The sequence below is a fragment of the Ochotona curzoniae genome, unplaced genomic scaffold (genome assembly GCF_017591425.1).
Source record: "Ochotona curzoniae isolate NIBS_2020 unplaced genomic scaffold, NIBS_Ocur_1.0 scaffold_4701, whole genome shotgun sequence".
Taxonomy (NCBI): domain Eukaryota; kingdom Metazoa; phylum Chordata; class Mammalia; order Lagomorpha; family Ochotonidae; genus Ochotona; species Ochotona curzoniae.
In genome coordinates, this window is record NW_024467122.1 from 42894568 (window position 1) to 42913536 (window position 18969).

Genomic DNA, 18969 nt, shown 5'->3' on the forward strand with positions numbered 1-18969 from the left:
AAGTAGAAGAAAACCCATTTTTCTTTGAATACACACAAAATCTATTAACAGTAGTCAAGTATCAAAATATCAGTGTTGCTCACATAGGTTACAGTTTTTCTGTGCTTTGTGTATTAGTTACCAGAGTCCAGGGAAAACATATTTATCTTTTTTAGGCCTGGCTAATATCACCAAGTGCAATGGTTTATAGTTTGATCCATCTTTCTGTTCTTTTTAATGGCTAAGTAGTACACCATCGCATAAAGATTTGATTAATTAGGCAGTGAGAAAAAGGCAAAGTGAGTGTATTTGGAGAGTTCATTGCTGAGGAACAAAGCACCAGTCAGAACGTCTAATCCTCACTTGAACTTGTATGTGAGCACATGTGTTGTTTCATTCATTTGTTTCACAAATTTTGCTGCTGAGACACAAAAGGACTAGGTCTGAAAGCAACATTTAAAGTACACACCATTTACCTGTTCTCAGTTTGAAAGTATGATTCAGGGTGACGCATAAACAAAAATGTCTGTACTAGTTTGCTAAACTATGCACAAGGAATGCTATATATGTTTATATTTGCTTTATGTGAAACATGCTGATTGAAGGAGACGTATATAGGGCTGGGATTGTGGTGCAGGGGGTTTAGCTCTTGGCTACAACACAACCATCCCTTAGGAGCCCTGGTTCAGGTTGTAGCTGATCTGCTTTAAATAGCCTTCTTGCTGATGCATATGATAAGGTACCAAAAGATGCTCCAGTTACTCTGGTCACTGTGACTCATATGGCAGAATTTCTGGCTCCTGGTTTCACATGGCCCTGGTCTGGCCTGGCCAGAGTGGCTGTATGGGGAATAAAGTCTTCACTCGCAGCCTCTGTCTCTTCCTCTGTTACTCTGTTGTTCAAATATTCATCTTTTCACCTTTCAAATACATTAAATACATACGAGGACAAAAATGTGCATCTGCACACACACATCATCGTCATCATTATTTATGCTAGTTCACTCCCCAGCTGACCACAGTGGACTGTGCTGGACTGGGTTGGGCCAGGATAATGCCTGTATCCTAGAGTTCCATCTTAATATCCAATGCATCAGGAGCCCAGGCAATTGGACAATATTCTACTGCTCTCCTAGGTACATTAGTAAGGAGCTGGAACAAAAGTGGAGACGCCAAAAATTGAACTGTTCCTCTGATGGGGATCACTGACTTTGGAAGCAATTTAACACACTGCCATAATCGTGCCCAAAGAACCTTTAGACAATAAGGGAATTTGCCTTCCTTCCTGAAACTGCCTTGGGCCATCCTCCATTGCTTTCCCAGACCACAAGCAGAGAGCTGGATGGGAAGCAGGGCCGCTGGAGTTAGAACCAGCGCCCATATGGGATCTTAGTGCATGCAAGGCGAGGAATGTAGCCGCTGAGTCACCACACTGGGCCCTGCTGTCTTAACTTTCTAATACCCAAGACTGGAAACATTTCTAGAACACCTCCTAGCTAGATCTTCATTAAAAAGTGTAGAACACATTTATGGAGTATTTATCTGTAAACTGAAAGAGATTTCATGTCTAACCTACAGCCCTTTGCATTAAAGACTTTTAGCCTTATTTAAACTAAATCATGCAGCTGTTAAGATTGAAACAAATTTTTTGTAGATACCAGTTACACATTTGGGCAGGAACTTCTCAGCTTTTATTCTTGATGCCTATGGAAGAGTTCATCCTGAAAAATGACACTGGTATAATGGGTATAGGGGTGCTCTTGAAATATAATTCAATATTCTCAGGTTGGTCTGTGAATTTGCTCTTTTTTGTGGAAGCTGTGTACTTTTTTCTTGAGCTCTGCGAGCTACAAAGGTCAAGGATTCCACTGCCTGCTTATTGATTGTGTCTAATGATTGCAGGTTGGAGATGACAGCGATGCAGAGTCTTACGGAGAAGAGAATGAGGAGCAGGGAAATTATTCTAAAAGGAAGATCGTCTCTAACTGGGATCGATATCGAGACAGCGAAAAAGAGGTCGATAATGAAAGTGGAGAGTCTCAGAGGGGCACAGACTTCAGTGTCCTCCTCAGCTCTGCAGGTACGACTTCCAGTGGCACGTTGTGAACGTTGCCTAGATACCCGTCTTGCCTTTCAAAATGTGCTTTTATAACTGGGAAAACGGGCGAAATGCGTAAGATCTGTTATTTCCTTATAACTGCATATGAATTTATAGTTATCTCCAAGGGTATTATTACCAGGGTAAAGATTTAAAGGATAAAGCTATGAGAACAGAGATACAAAACGAAAATATTTTCAAATAGTTTTGAATTCCTCTTCCCCACACCTTTATGTTGCTGTTGGACTCAGCTTTTCATCTGCCTGTGTTTTTTGAATGCTGGTACCAGAACAGTAATCAGAAGGTGATGCGTTTCCTCCCAATACTAGGGGATAAACTTGTGAGTAGGAAAGAAGAATGTTAAGTCCTGAGCCCCAGAGCAAGGTGTTCAGTGTGGTATCACGATGCCAGGATTAGGTGACACATAGAGCCTAGCCCCTTCAGATAGAGGTTGGGAGATGACATTGGACAGCTGGATTCTGCCAGGGTTGGGAATGCTACATTTGTGTCAAGTGAGTGTTGCTACCTTGTTCCCTGTGTTCTGCCTGCTTATGAAGTTTATAAGCCATTTTCTTTCTAGGTGGGAGAATGGAAATAGGATAAAATGTGGACTGATGAGTTTCAGTTCTTACTGGCTGTCCTGCTAAAAAAAAATGTAGGAGGAAAATTGAAGTAATGTAGTGAAATTAGCTTATGTATTACACGTGGTTGGAATTCAATTAGGTCTATAGTCAATTAGGACAGTATTTGGTAATCAGGTACTACATAAATGCAGGAAATTAAAAAATTCTAACATAACAGATGTGTCCGGTTTGTGATTCTGGTGATGGATTTTGGTTCCGTGTGTTGCTGCTGTTGTCCGTGTTTGCCCCTGCTTTCTGAAGTGCCTTGTTTCTCTGTGATTGGTTTATTGGAAGCCTGTGGCCATCCCAGCTTTAATATGTGTGCACACTGCTTTTCTGCTCTGCTGATGTCTCTCTCGGTTCTCAACACAGCCTGAGTTGTCTTCATGCATGTGGCAGTGTTGGTAATGCTGACTTGAGAGATTTCGTTCTTTGAAAAAAATTACTGAAATGTCCTTAGGTTGCTCTCCTGCTTGGAATGAACTGATTTTCAGAATATTGTCCTTATTTACTGGCTGTGAAATGTCATACTTTTCTAGGTTTTGTGAAATTGCTCCTCAAAGTAGAGATGACTTGGAGTTCCTAGTGTTTCCCATGCTCCTAATGTATGGTGCTGTTTGCCTTTCAAATAAATCTCTACAATTAAAGTCTGACTTACAGGAGGACAGACAGGTCTTTCATCAGCTGGTTCACCCCAAATGGCTGGACCAGGAGCTCTCCCTGGGTCTCCCAGCTGAGTGCAGGGACCCAACAGTTGGGCCATCCTCCTGTGCTAATGCAAGCCAGGTGCATTAGCACAGGACTGAATCAGAAGTAGAGCAGCTGGGACTTGAACCTGCTCCCATATGGGACGCTGGCATTGCAGGTGCCAACTTTACCCATTATGCTACAGTGCCGCTCCCCCACCCCCATCCCATTCGATTTAACTGTGACAAGTTGATTGAATGGTATCTGATTGTGGTTCATGCAATGAATATCGAAGTGGCTCCTGTTTCCAGGCATGGTTTTTAGAGGCTGGTGATGCAATAGTGAACGGAACAGACAAACACTTGCCTCATGGAATATATTTAGAGGGTTGAAACAAAGAAAAGGAAAGCCCAAAATGGTGAGTGGTGATGATAGATTAGGGCATCAGTAAAGTGAGAAGAGCTGTTAAATTTTAACAGAGGTTGAAGAAGGTTGCATTGAAGTAACCTGAGGAAGGGGAGGGAAAAATTGAAGTGACTTGCAGGAAGAATGTTACAGGCAGAGGCAGCAATAAGTGAATTACAGGGAAGGGCAGAGTAGTAGAAGCAAAGTGAACAGTAAACAAAGAAAGAGTGGTTTGATGTGCTCACGACCAGCTATTTATGCTTCTGCCTAATGTGTTAACATGGTGTCTAGGTTCAATACTTGTCTAAATTTTTTGATTGAAACGTAATTATGAAGTGTAATTATTTGTTCCAGTCTAATTTCTCTAATACCTTTTTTCTTGACTGTTATCCAGCAATATTTGACATAATCTCTTTTTTGAGAGGCTTTCTTTCACAGCTCTGGGTGTAAAGTCACTGATGTTGAGTCTGTTCAGTGACTGCCAGTGGTGCTGTCCCGAGTCTGTCTGTCACGTCAGCATTTCCCTCCACCCCAGCAGATGCTGCCGTGTGCCACTGAAGGGTGGACGGTGCCCTCCCTGTGTGGTGTGATCCAAATCTTTTCTCAAATGAGGCCTGCTTGCTTCAAAGTATGCTTCCTACTTTGTTTCTCCTTCTAAATGAGCTGGGCCATGCATCTGCTTCTGACTCAGTATTTTTGGCAAGAGCACACCTAGGTTAATGTGTGTGTTCTAAGGAGGATTTCCACCGCAGCAGTGAATTGCGAAGGCTGGTGATTAGAGTGGATTCCTGTCTCTCACACGGTTGGCGTATGCTTATGTTGGTGTTTTCCCTTCACAAGGTAGTTTGCCTTTTCCCAGTAATGCTGAAGATGCAGCCCTGACACCCTGGAGGCTCTTTACGGATTGTGGGGTGTGTGCAAGGGTGTTTACGACTGCATCCTGTGAAAAAGCCAAGAATGGAAGCTGCTCAGGTGGCCATGGATAAGAGTGAATAGACTATCAGATGGATGTTTTCCTAACATAATAGAGAAAAACACTATATATTCACAGAATGCATCAATATAATTCTGTTTGCATTGAGGAAAAATACAGAAAAGTAAAGCACTGGAGTTGGTACATTTAAATGATAAAACTAAACCCAAGGGCATGGTCATTGTGAAGGTCAGGATGGTAGACAACTGTAATGGGGAAGTGAACAATAGTGTTTGTGGAGGGGAACAGAACTGGTGTGCGTGTGGTGGGGGGTAGGTCACTTGTGTGTGGTTGGTGGTAGCCGAGGTATTGGCCTGGATGCTAGCTAATTGTGTTGCTTTAACAATTCTTTAAATTGTTAATATGTATTATCCATTAAAATAGATCTTAAAATCTCCCAAGAAAAGTGACATCAAAATATTGAAATGGATTTCTAATGCTAGAATTTCAGTTGGTACCGATGACAAGGAACCGTTCAGGGAGAAAACACCTTTTCCTGCACCCTCACCCCAGGCTATGCAAACCCTACCATTGGACTTTCTGGCCATGGGCAGTGGTGTTCTCATTTTGCTGTTGCAGTCGGTATGAGAGGTAGGTGATTGGCTTGGCATTGTATCTTTCTGGTAGCATTGGGCGTGTAGCTGTCCTCCTGGAGGACATTCATTCCTGTAGGGCAGATATTCATGCCTCGGTTTATCTTTTTCAATGGTACTCTTGGAGTTCTAAGTTGGGCTTCAAGAGCTGTCACTGACAGATCTTTAGGCAGTTTCTTCTGCCCTTCACTCTAATTTTTTTTCAAGTGGCGAGTCACTGAATTCATGTCAAGTGCATAGTCTGTACAAGACGTTGCTGATAATGAGCAATAGGAAACTTTGTGGTGTGAATAGAATGTGCTGGAGGAAAGTTGTAGATACACGTGGGAAAAATCTATGTGCAAGTCTGTGGAACAAATGAAAATATTTAGGTTACAGTTAGGTCAGCATAGTTCTATGCATATTTGCATTAAACTTTTAGATATCTTTCAATGTAATGTCATGAAAAGTTGATTCTGGGGGAAGATGACAGTAATGAGCGTGAATAATTTGAAAGAGCAATTAAATGTTTTCCTGGCAGCTGTGCTTTTCTTTTTTTTTTTTTTTTTCAAGATTTTCATTTGAAAGGCAGATTTACAGAGAGAAGAGACAAAGATCCTCTATCCACTGGTTTACTTCCCAAATGGCCACAACAGCTGAGCTGAGCTGACCTGAAGCTCCTGGCTCCTAGCTTTTTTTGGGTCTCCCATGTAGGCACAGGGTTCCAAGGACTTTGGTTACCCTTGCTTGCCCTTTCCAGGCCCCAAGCAGGGAGCTAGATCAGCAGTAGAGCAGCTGTAATAGGAACCATATGGGACGTCGGTGCTTGCAGGCAGAGGATTGGCCTGTTGAACCACCGCACCAGCCCCAACCTGTGTCTTTAAGACCTTGAATCTTGTTTTCTGCATTTTGGGATGGTATTTGCCTTCACTATTGGCTCCTTTTTGCTGTATGGTTCGTAGTTTGTAGTGACAGAGGCTCCTATTACAAAGGCTATTTAGAAGAAGAGGTTCCTTTTTGGTATTTGAATCATCTGACAAAACAAATAGAACTATGCTCACAAAGTATAAAAATTCATTATGATAACCAAAGTTCAGTCTTTCTTACAACTGGATACTCAAGTGGGCTTAGCTCAGTTTTTTCTATTTTAAAGCCTCAAAGATAACGGCAGTTGCGTATCAGCTGTTTGAACGCTGCCCTGTTGGTGTTCAGCACCATTTGGTATGCTCGGCTGCCTGCCGGCTCTCTCTGGCTTGACTGGTCCGATTGCACCTTGTTCTTCACCGTGGTCTACTTCCATTTCCTGGCCCTGGAGCTGCCCTTGGCCTGCAGCAGACCCAGCCTGGGCAGCCTTCTTTCCCCTTTCCATTTGCTTTCAATCTGACAGCACTAGCTGAGGGAGTCATTGCTGATCCTCAAGCTTTCTGATTTTCTCCTCTTCTTCCTCCCCTCTTGTTCTTTCTTCGTCTCCTCCATGGTCTTTGGCTGTAGGTTTACTGGATTGGCTTAATTTAATGTTCAGCTTCTTTCCCAAGTACAGTTATTCCCCACTTCTTTGAGGAAAAGGAAGGTGAAGGGGGTGGGAAACGTTGCCAGCCACTGCTTCACTCCCTAAGTGGCCTAAGTGGCTGCAGCCGGGAACTCACTCCAGGCCCCTGAGGTGGGTGACGGGAACCGACCCACTTGTCATATCCCAGGAGGTAGCAAAGATGGCTCATCAGCAAGAAACTGGAGTTGAGAGCTAGAGCTGGTTCTTGAACCCAGGCAGTCTGGCCTGGGGCGCGCCTGTTGTAACTGCTAGGTCAGAGAGAGGCCTGCTGCCACCTTTTGCCTTTTGAGGAAAGAATGTGTGGATCTTGACTGAAAATCTAGTTGTCTTAGTCATTCAAATTTCAGAAAACATTCAATTAAAGACTTAATCTCAGCATTGTCAATGTTTTTGTTTTCCTTTATTTTCTTGTTCAGCTCTTAATTTAGCTTACACTTGACTTTGCTCATTTCCTTCATTCTTTTGCGTAAAGTAATGGGAGGTCTGTGTCTATGCCAGGTGTCAGGTTCAGTGATCATGGTAAATATGTTGGGCAAATTGAGTATTACCAAATTCTACAACTATTGATTCCTTAGATGCTTGTGCATTCCCCAAGTCTGAATGCTTTCACTTGACCCGTGGGTCTTTCTGTTACATAGTTGGGAAGCCTTTTCTATAAATAGATCTATTTCTACATTATTTTTATATTTATTAGCCATCATAGAGATATTCTTAACAAAGGTTTATTGTTTTGAAAGGCAGATTACGAAGAGAATAGATACAGAAAGAGGGTGAGAGCTTCCATCCACTGATTCACTCCCTAAACACTTCTAATGGCCAGAGCTGGGCTGGCCCAAAGCTAGGAGCCTGGAGCTTTTCATGGGTCTCCTGTGTGAGTATGGGGGCCCAAGGACCTGGGTCATCTTTTGCTGCTTTCCGAGGTACGATAGCAGGGAGCCATCACAGAGGTACTTGGGAGATATTCTGGATCTAATTTTAATCTGTGCTTGTTTTCATGACTTCTGCCATTGATTTGTTTAGTGCTTCCATTAAATTGAAGTCTGTTAGATGGTTTTAACATGTTGAATGTTATTGTCTTCAGAGGCACCCAACTGTGGTTCAGTTTGATTTGTTCCTTTAAAAGTTTTTTTCCCTAGTAAGTGAAAGTTACCAAAATGATACTTGATTCTGTGATGCATTTTGTCCTCCAAGGCAGTCGATGTTTTTGCCATCTTCTACTTTTGACAGCTGAGATGATCTTTGTGGTCCCAGCCTCTAAGAGCTGAGCCAAAGGATCACCAGCAGGGACCATAAGTTCTCAAGCTCCTTTTAAGGCCTGAATGTTTTTTTTTTTTTTTTGCACAGATTATTTATTTAGATTATTTTTTACTGGAAATAAGAGATTTTAGCGAATCTGTTTTTGGGGGCTTAAGTTACATTTTGGTTGGTCTGTTTCATCAACTCTGGGTGCTACACTCCAATAGCTTTTAGTACATTCCTCTCAATTGCTCAGCTCTCTGGTTATCTTTCAGATTCCAATTTCCTTTTGCCAAAAAAGTCTTAATTTTAGGGGAATTGGAATGGAGAGTAAATGGTTAAGATAAATGTGATCAACGGAAGTTGGTTCTGTACTTGATCTAGAAAGCATCTTTTGGAAAGTCTTGAAAGTTAGTATAGAACAGAACCTCTTCCAAAATAAGTCTTAAACTGGGTGAATTCAGAGGCCATGCAAGGGGCAACTCTAACCGTAGGACGCTGACAGCAAGGTCCTCTGTTGGAGCATGGTAACTGAGGTTGTGGAATGAATGTTTAGGTAGTGGGACAGAAGGTGTTTGTCCTGAGTGTCAGATGACTCCCTTGGGTTCTGGTTGCCTGTTAAGAGCCACGTGGCTCTGAGAAAGTGAGTGAAACTCTTGGAACCTTTGTTTCAATAACCAAAACTACTAAATCAAAGCGAACACCTTGCATTTAATTTAGTCTTTTCTGGAGATAATGTGGCATTATTTAAAAACTGATAACCTATTACACAAATATTTTAAAGGTGAAGAAAACGGGTAAGGGTGTACTGTGGGTCGTCTGTGAAGTCTCACCATCAACAATGGGGCTGTCATTAAAATATCCAATCATGTCCTAAAGTGAGTAATTTAGAATGTGAAACACTAGGCCCATTAACTTTTTTGGCAGAATTTTTTTTTTTTTTCAGCAGCCACAGAGGGACAGGCAAGGTTATTTGACCTTTTCTCATTCTATTGCATCTTACCCAAATGTAGCAAGGTAGTGTAACTAGTGATCTTGGAGGGTATGCTTCAGTACAAAAGGCCACTAATGACCCTGTGATAACAAGTGACCTGAAGCTAATCACCTGGCAGGGATATCAAGTTCTGTCATTTGCTGAACATGTACCAAGTTCAGGCATTGTACTGAAGTAAAAAGTGTTATGTAGGAACTTAAAAAATCATATTTTGGTTTAAATACAATAATTGCATGTATTTGTGGGAAACAATACAATCTTAATACACATGCACTAAGCAATATCAGATTTGGGTACTTGGTATATCTGTCACTTTAGGCATTTATCACTTTGGGAATATTAAATCTTTAGCTATTTTGAAATACAGTTAATTGTCAACAAAAGCTATCCTGTGGATATTTGTTTAAATTTCATTAGCTTCTAATCCAGTAGGTAGGATACATTTCATTATTTCTGTACATGTTGATACTAACCCTTGGGCACAATATAGCTGGAAAGCAATTAACCAAATGGCTTTATTAAGTTTTTGCCTAGAAATTCTTCAGATGTAAATAAATTCTCCAATCAAAAGGCATAAAATAAGGTTTTGCTTTTCAACCCATTCACTAATTGTATACTGCATAGCAGAGACTTACTTTACCTTAAAATTCATCTATAGGAAGTGAAGGAATGGATTTTCTACACACTTGGAAACAGACAACACAGACAACAACAAACTTCAGGTTAAAAGGAGACAAATAACAATGATAACGAGCCAATGTATCAAGATAACAACAATTAAGGTATATATGTATATCATTCCCAACACTGGTGTCTAAGTCAGTAAAGCAGCTACTTGGATGGAAGGGAGAACACTAGTTGTCATGGATTTCAGTGCGATAGTTGCACGTTATTCATGGTTTTTCTTCCATGGTTTTAGCTACCAGTGTTCTGAAAATATGAATCTTTCCTGGAATTTTCCATTTAACAAGCTTTTAACTGCATGCTGGTTTTAGTGTGATGGAATCTGGTACTTTTTTGTCCCATCCTACCTGGCATGTGGATTAGCCTTCTGTGCAGAGTCTGTGCTCTGCATACCACCTCCCTGCCAGTCACTTGGCTGTGTACATCATCACACTGGCCGGTGTGGATTGCAGCGCATTAGCTCAGGTAACCGTTACGTAGTCGCCTGACGCTGCATCACAGTGACTGCAACATTTATTTTGCTTCATCTCATTATACAGGTATTGCGTAATCTAACATTGTGTGTAAAGTAAAACGTTTTGAGAAACAGATCACATTCACTTTAATGACAGCATATTTTTGTGATTGTTTCATTTGTGTCCAATTTATAAGTTCTACATACATACCTATGAAAGTTTAATAAAACAATATACAAATTAGTTTGGTATTATATATACTGTGAGGCTCCTGCTAGGGGTACTGAAGTGTATTCCCCATGGATAAGGGGAGACTAACCCACTTTTTACATTGGACAAGTCATTCCGACAGCAAATCAGACAGCAAATCTATAAGAGGTATTTGAATACACTTGAGACTCAAACATTCTATCCAACAGCAACATACTCAAAATATATATGGAACATTATTTTAGGATAGATCACATTTAGGTCAACAAAATTTATACCATCGTGATATATATTTGTGTGACAGCAAGTATACTTAATCACTACAAGTTACAGGAGGAAGAATGGAAAACTATCGTGAGAATGTGGAAATTAAACTGTATACTCCTCAGTAATAGTTGGGTAAAGGAAGAAATTAAAGGAGAAATTAAATACCCTGAGACAAATAAAGATGGAAATACAATGTGAAAACATGGAATACAGCAACAGTAGTAAGAGAGCGGTTTATAGCAACAAATGTTGTAAAGATTTCCGTATTCTACTCAAAGTTACTAGAAAAGGAACAAATTAAGCCCAAAATTGTCATGAGGAAGGCAACAACAAAGATAAAAGTAGAAATATGGAATAGAATGATAGGCTGCTATATTCTCCAAGTTTTCTATTTGGTACCATTGCAGAGGAAGGAGAACAGAGCAAATTAGATAATTACCCCAGCAAGCGATAAAAATCTGGGTGAATGGAGACTTGAGGTCAACTATGGCAGCACATGCACATTGGGAGGGTTGCCACATCCTGGGATCTGTGAAATCGACGGCATTTTGGAGTTGTCCAAATGGCTCCCTGGGTTGGTACTGGGTGGTGGTTCCCCACCCCTGAGTACTGGGACATTTGGGAGGCGGGTGTGGCTTCCCCCTTTGTCTTTCTCCTTCCCCAGAGATGAGAAGAAATGGAGAATTAGGAAACAATGATTTCGCCAATTGTCCCTAAACTTCAATCCTTCCCACCCTGATCAACCATGTAATCATCATAAAAAAATATTTCATTAAAAAGGTTAGAATTGGATTTATAAATATGAATGGAATGGATAAATCCTTTGCTAGACAAAAAGGTTCAAATCAGTGAAAGGGGAGACTTTGTGATTCAAAAGTTTACAGGAGATTACTGTGAACAATGGCTAGATTCCTAAAAATAGGTGACTTTCCAAGTCTAAACCATGAAGAAAAGTCTGAAGAGACTGATAAAGTGTAAGGAGATGGAATCAGCATTTGAAAATCTCTTATCACATGAAAACTCAATACCAGATGATTTCATGGCTGACCTCCATAAACCTTTAAGGAAAAATAATTCTCTTGAAACAAGTCACTGAAGAAGGGAAGATACTTTCAAACCCATTCTATGAGGTCGCTAGTATGATGTATCAAATCCAAATACCACAAGAGAAGAAATTGTCAGGCCAATGTCCCTGATGAACGTAAGTTTAAAAATCCTCAAAATACTAGCAAATTGTATTCATGCTACAACAGAACATTCATCAAGATGAAGTGACATCCCTGGGATGCAAGGTTGGATAACTTACACAAATCCATAAACATGATGTACTATGGTCACAGAATGACGAAAACCAGATCATCTCATTAGATAAAACAGATTTATATGGAAGCTCTTGAGTAGCTAAAACAGTCTTTAGCAAAAAGGCATCACAATACCAGATTTCAAGACTTAGTGCAAAGCAGGTGTCACAAAATTGCAGGACACTGACATCAAAGCGGACAGGACTCAGTGAAGCTGTATGGCGCTCCCCGAAGTCCAGACGTCTACAGCTGACTGACTGGACAGAGGCGCCACAAACACTGAAGACATGATCGTCTCTTTAATAGTTCGGGAAGACTAGATTGAAACTTGCTGTCTTTCTCTACAACTTGGCACAGTCTGGAACATCTGTCCAAGAAACATTCACAGCAGAACAATGAACCAAATACAAGAGTATCTAACAGAATGGGAGAAAATATTTGATGCATCTGACAAAGGGTAAATAATCCAGAATGAGTAAGAATTATCTCAACTAAAATAATTCAGTTTAAAAAAGTGGATCGTCTTGAGTCTTGGCTGCTCCACTTCTGATCCAGCCGTCTGTCAATGCACCTCGGGAAGCAGCAAAAGATGGCCCGAATCTTGGGCCCTGACAGCCGCAGTGAAGACCTGGAAGCAACTCCTGGCTCCTGGCTTCTCATTGGTTTAGCTGCAGCCCTTGCAGCCATTTGGGGAGTGAATCAGCAGATGGAAGGTCTCTTTGTTTCTCCTCCTCTAACTCTGCCTTTCCAATAAACTTTCTTTAATGGACGAGTACAGACAGACATTCTCAATGTTGACAAATGCTCAACAAAAACATGAAAAAAAAAAAACTCAGCTAATCATAGGGAAGTGCAAATCAAAATCACAGTGTGGTATCCGCTCACTGCAACTTGTTATAAAGACAAATGCTAGAGGAGATATGGACAGAAGGGAGCCTACATACACTTGGTGGGAATTCAAATTTGCCAAGTATTGAGGAATGTTATGGAGGTTCCTCAGAAAAGTAGATCTAACACATGACCCAGCCATTCCTCCACTGCGTCTATATCCCGAAGAAATGGTACAACTCATCCCTTCCTCCCCATGTTGATTGCAGTGCTATTCTCTCAGTAGCCAAGACAGGAACTTTTCAATAACCTAGGAGTGAAATTGATGCTAAGAAATATGTTTATTTGCTAACCTGCCAATCTTGTGAGAATTCTTGAGAAATTCAGTATTTGTGACAGGAGCCTGACTGAGAGCGCCACCATCTATTTAACATTCCCTAAATAGTGCGTCCTGGAACTATTCCAGGAGGAAGGCGAAGATTAAATCTTTAAAAACTTTTTTTTTAATTTTTAGATTTTTTAAAAAAGATTTATTTTCATTACAAAGTCAGATATACAGAGAGAAGGAGAGACAGAGAGGAAGATCTTCCATCCGATGATTCACTCCCCAAGTGACTGCAGTGGCTGGTGCTGTGCCGATCTGAAGCTGGGATCCAGGAACTACTTCCAGGTCTCCCACACGGGTACAGGGTCCCAAAGCTTTGGGCTGTCCTCAACTACTTTCCCAGGCCACAGGCAAGGAGCTGGATGGGAAGTGGAGCTGCCGGGATTAGAACTGACATCCATATGGGATCCCGGGGCGCATTCAAGGCGAGGACTTTAGCCGCTAGGCCACTGCGCTGGGCCCAAGATTCAATCTTTAAAATGGTATTGCTGGTGTTTAAAAACAGTGAAATTTTGCAAGGCTTGTTTCCTTCATCTTTTACTTGCTGCCTTTGAATAATAATATGGCCCTAGTATTTACCTTTAAAAGAATAGTTGCAGTCTTGTGTTTAAAAAAAGACGTGGCGTGGTAACCCAGTGGCCAAAGTGCCTTGCCTTGCATGCTCAGAGATCCCATATGGGTGCCAGTTCTAGTCCTGGCAGCCCCACTTCCCATCCAGCTCCCTGACTGTGGGCTGGGAAAGCAGTCAAGGACAGCCCAAAGCTTTGGGACCCTGCACCCATGTGGAAGACCCAGAAGAAGCTCCTGGTTTTGGATTGGTTCAGCTCTGGCCATTCTGGCCACTTGGAGAGTGAATGAACAGGCAGAAGATTTTCCTCTGTCTTTCCTCTCTGTATATCTGATTTTCCAATAAAAATAAATAAACCTGAAAGTTTAATTCTTATAAGGTTTTATGTTTGGGTTATTAAAAATAATTTCATGAATAATGTCAAATAGCAAAAAGTAGTGCTGTGGATTTACTATGTTAACGTGAATTTCCATCCTGATGGCTGGAATACTGTGTGATGTCTGTCAGGAAGGTGCTCAGCACTTGAGTTCTTTGGCAGTTTGAAAAAAATGTATATACACGGTCCAGTGCAGTAGCCTAGTGTCTGGAGTTCTCGCCTTGTATACACTGGGATCCCATTTAGGTGCCGGTTCATATCCTGGCTGCTCCACTTTCTATCCAGCTCTTGTGGGCTGGGAGAGCAGTCTAGGATGACCCAAAGCCTTGGGACCCTGCACCTGCATGGGAGACCTGGAAGAAACTCCTGGTTTTGGCTCAGCTCAGCTCAGCTCCGGCTGTTGTGGCCACCTGGGGAGTGATCCAGCAGATCTGTCTCTCCTTTTCTCTGTAAATCTGTCCAATAAAAATCCACTAATCTTTAAAAAATATGTATGTTGAGGCCAGGACTCTGGTACTGCAGGCATAGCCTCTCCCCTCCCAACCCCCACACCGCCAGCATCCCATATGAGCACTGGTACAGGTTGCTGTACTTCAGTTTCAGATCCAGCTCGCAGCCAGTATGCCTGGGAAAGCAGTGAATGGCCCAAGTGCTGGAGAGATCTTGAAGCAACCTCAGGTTCCTTACTTCAGCCTGGCCCAGTCCTGACTGTGAGGGACAACTGGGGACTGGACCAGCAAGTAGACGATCTCTGTCCTTCCCTGTCTCTAACTCTGCCTGTCAAAATATTAAAAGCCCCTACATTTAAAAAACAACAAACATACTTATTTTGAAAGGCAGAGTGACAAAATAGCTGCACTTTGATCTGCTGGGTCACTCCCCAAACATCAGGGACTGGGCCGGGCTGAAGCCAGCAGCCTGGACCTCCATCTGGGTCTCTGATGTGGGTGACAGGAACCCAGGGACTGGGGTGGTCATCCTCTGCCTTCCTAGCCCATTAGCAGGAAATTAGATTTTAAGTGGATAGCCATGAATGAACAACTTACTTGGGTAATTGGATGTACTGTACTATGTCAATGGTCCCAAGCATTTCCTACCAAAGTTTTTCTCCTTTTAAAAACTTCAAGTCCTGGCAAGATAGTGAAACCAGCAATTTTAGTAATCTAGCATGAATCTGTTGCAAAAAAAAAATAGGAAAAGTGGTTGAGCTTTCACAATATTTTTTTTTGTAGATTAAAACTGACGTTAAGGCCTAATTTTAAAATGCTTAATATTGGGGGCTGGCGTTGTGGCGTAACCAGCATCCCAGATGGACACTGGATTGTGTGCTGGCTGCTCTGACCAGGTTCCCAGCTCATGTGCCTGGGAAAGCAGAGGAAGATGAACCAAGTACCTGGACCCTTGCAACCATCTGGAAGGCCTGGACAAAGATGGCTTTGCTTTGGCCCAGCCCTGGCTGTTTGCGACCATGTGGGGAGTGCATTAGTGGGTGGGTGGTCTGTCTCTGTAACTTAACTCTTCCTTTCAAATCTAAAGTAGATTTTTTTTCTCATGCTTGTTGGATTCTTTCAGAGAAGTTGCAAAGACAATACAGAGAATCCCTAGGTATCCTGTATCCAACTCCCTTTGTGTTAGCATATTTTCCATCTCAAAAATTAACACTGAACATTGGTATGGAACAGACTTTCTTTGAATTTCTCCAGTGTCTCCCACTGAGGCCCTTTCTTTTCCAGCTCATGATACCACATTGTGTGTATTCACATCTCCTTGGTTTCTTCTAAATCTGCGACTTTGTCATTCTTTCCTGAACTTGATGCTTTTGAAGAAGAGTGTTCAGATATGTTTGTAGGACGTCCCTCCATTGGGGGGTTTTTCTGCTTTCTTATGGTGTTTGGGCAAGAATAGCGTCGAGCTGATGTGCCTTTCCTGTCGAGTCATGGCAGTGGGCGAGTTCATCCACAGGAGTCGGTCGCTGATGGTGGTAGCTGAGATCCCTCGGGTGAGACTGAGTCTGCTAGGGCTGTCTGTGCTGAAATTCCCGCTTGTCTCTCCATTCTTGTTCCCAGAAGGGAGTCACTAAGGCTCACACTCAAAGGGCTGGGAATTAAGCTTCACTTCCTAAAGGATGGCTGTCAAGGAATTTGTGGGTGCACGTAGAAACAGTTGAACTTGGGGAAAGATTTTTGAGGCTAAGCAAATATTGTTGCTTCCTGGAAGTTCAGAAGAATCGATGATCTCAAAATGAGGCCAAGAATTGCTTCAGACCAGAGGCCAAGCCACACTGACTGAATATTTGGATCTTTGTGTTTGTATTTTAATTGCAGTTATTCCTATTACATGTGGTGCAGTTTTTATGTCAGTTTTATGAGGCATGAAGCATTTTTACAAGGATACTTGAGAAAGTTCACGGACGGTGGGAATAAAAAGAGAAATTTATGTTGGTGCAAAATTTGAAATCCTCACACAGTTGTTTTGTCATAATACACAGTTCTTATAAACTTTTTGAAAGCCCCTTATAACTGAATGACCGAAGTACATTTTTGAAGTGAGGTAAAATCAGTAATTTATTTTGGTTTATTTCTTGTTACAAAAATGTATTTTATCTTTTACTATTTGCCTATAAAGTAAGAGGCTAAACATATAGCTATATTTGACAAATAAGTGTGTGTGTGTGTATATGATTTTCATATACGTGTCTAAAGTCTATTGCTTAGGAAAGTCTGCCCTAAAGCAGTGTTTCTTGTGTAATTAGGAGTTACAACTTGTAGAAGTTATTCCTGCTGGGTGAGAGGCAGGCATGTTCCAGGATCCAGCAGCTATCCTAGCACTTGGCAAACATTTGGTCTGCCTTGAAGGTGGTGTTTCAGGGCTTTTGTCCAAACTTGTCCAGGAAGGTGATGTGGTTAACATGCTTTTCGATTCATAAAAAGCTAAGCATCATGACATTTTGATATGATTTTTTACTCCATTCCACCATTCAGCAATCTCATAATCTACATATGTTTTTGAATTATTAACAGAATAATTATTTTGGGGAGTGCTTGGGGAGTGAATTATTGGACTGATGATCTTTCTGTATGTCTGACTTTACAGTAAAAATAAATCTTAAAAAAGCAATACTTAGGAATAAGATGTTTAAAAAAAACTTGAAGCATTTTTCAAAGTTTGTACAATCTTTTAGAGAAATTTGGAGATTTTGTTGGTAGTAGGTCAATAACCATCAAATTGGACCGTTGGTACCGGGATCTAGCCTCATTACTGTATTACCATTGTACTCCACAATAGATTCTAATAGTTACTGTCAGAGATGCATTCTTTTCTTTTGTACTGAGCACAGCACTTCCAACCCTTGGGGGGCTTTATACTAGAACTTGGGTGCAAAGGACATGAGTGTTTACAGGGTATGACTTACAGCTACTTGAAATTGAGGTGGCAGTATTCCTATAAAATATATTGGGACCAACTTCTGAATTAGGTTGGCCAATAACTACCTATATTTGGGAGAGAGTGGTCAGGAGAGACATAGGTGTAAACAAAGGTGTTGAAATAATTCATTTACAGAGTGTCTGACTGGGTGTTTAGTACTTGGTAATGTTTTATCTAAATCCAAAATAACTACTGCTGTTAGGTTGCTATTAGGGTATTTTGCTTGTGAGGTAAATTAGGCTCAAGGAAGTTGAGTAACTTATCCAAGATCACATGCCCAGTCTGTGCTAGAACTACAGTAGAACTTCTGTCTGATTCCCCACATCCATTACCAGTTTCCAAATGGTATGGTTGCCTTTTGCAACGTGCAGTTGGCTGTACCCAAATCAACTCCTTTGATACACTATATGGAAAACAAATAATTTCCTTTTTTGGTTGGAACAGTCAAATGATCCTCCATGTCTCCATCCTTTTTTCTAGTGTATGTTGCGTTTAATACCAATAAATGTTTGGCTACTAAAAAAAATGTTATGCTTAGTTGGTGGCTTTTGATCTGGTCATGACAATGGAAACATTACTCCTATCACTTACTTCCTTTAAACCAAAAATCCTGGAAAACAAAAAAGGGATTATTTCAAGCTAGCATTGTGACACAGTGGGTTATGTTATTGCCTGTAATGTCGGCATCCCCTATAAGCACCAGTCTGAGTTCTGGCTGCTCAGTTTCCAATCCAGCTCTCAACTATTGTGTGTAGGAAAGCGGTGGAAGATGGCCTAAGTGTCTGGACCTCTAACACCCATGTAAGAGACCCAGGCCATTGGAGCCATTTGAAGAGTGAACCAGCAGATGGAAGACAGCTCACTCCTTGTCCCTGTCCCCCCATCTCTGTAACTCTGCCTTTCAAATAAGCAAGCTTTATTTTAACTGACTTGTTACTATAGAGATAGATATTCAGGAGTTATAACATGTAAATGAGTTTTCTTAAGTGTTGATAATTAAGCAGGAAGATAATTGTATTAGAAGCTGTGTGTGCTGAAAGTGAAATTTTTCTGGGTCGTATTTCCTTGGAAAATTGATAAGGCATCTGTATTAATAACTTTGATAGCACCTCTTGGGTTTCTTATTCAGATGTCCTCTGCCCACAGTTTTGACAATTAAGAGGGGCTGCTGCCAAGGCTTGGCAGAGGTTTAGAAAAATTTGTTTTGGCAAATTCATACATAAGCTCAGTCTGACCTTAGTAAACATGGCATTTGTTCTTTTATTTTGGCGATCCCTATTTTAAATCTTTAAAAAAAAAAAACTTATTTGAAAACCAGTGCTGGAGAGAGCACTCCCAGCTGCTGGCTCACTCC

At 41.3% G+C, this 18969-nt stretch overlaps 1 protein-coding gene across 1 annotated transcript in view; it reads left to right on the top strand.

Annotated features, from left to right (window-relative positions):
* Positions 1–18969, top strand: part of AVEN (apoptosis and caspase activation inhibitor) — a 153292-nt gene that overhangs the window by 34522 nt on the left and 99801 nt on the right. Inside the window, exon 2 of the mRNA XM_040968647.1 lies at positions 1881–2058. Within this exon, the coding sequence (XP_040824581.1) occupies positions 1881–2058 (178 nt within the window). The remainder of the gene's footprint in view (positions 1–1880; positions 2059–18969) is intronic.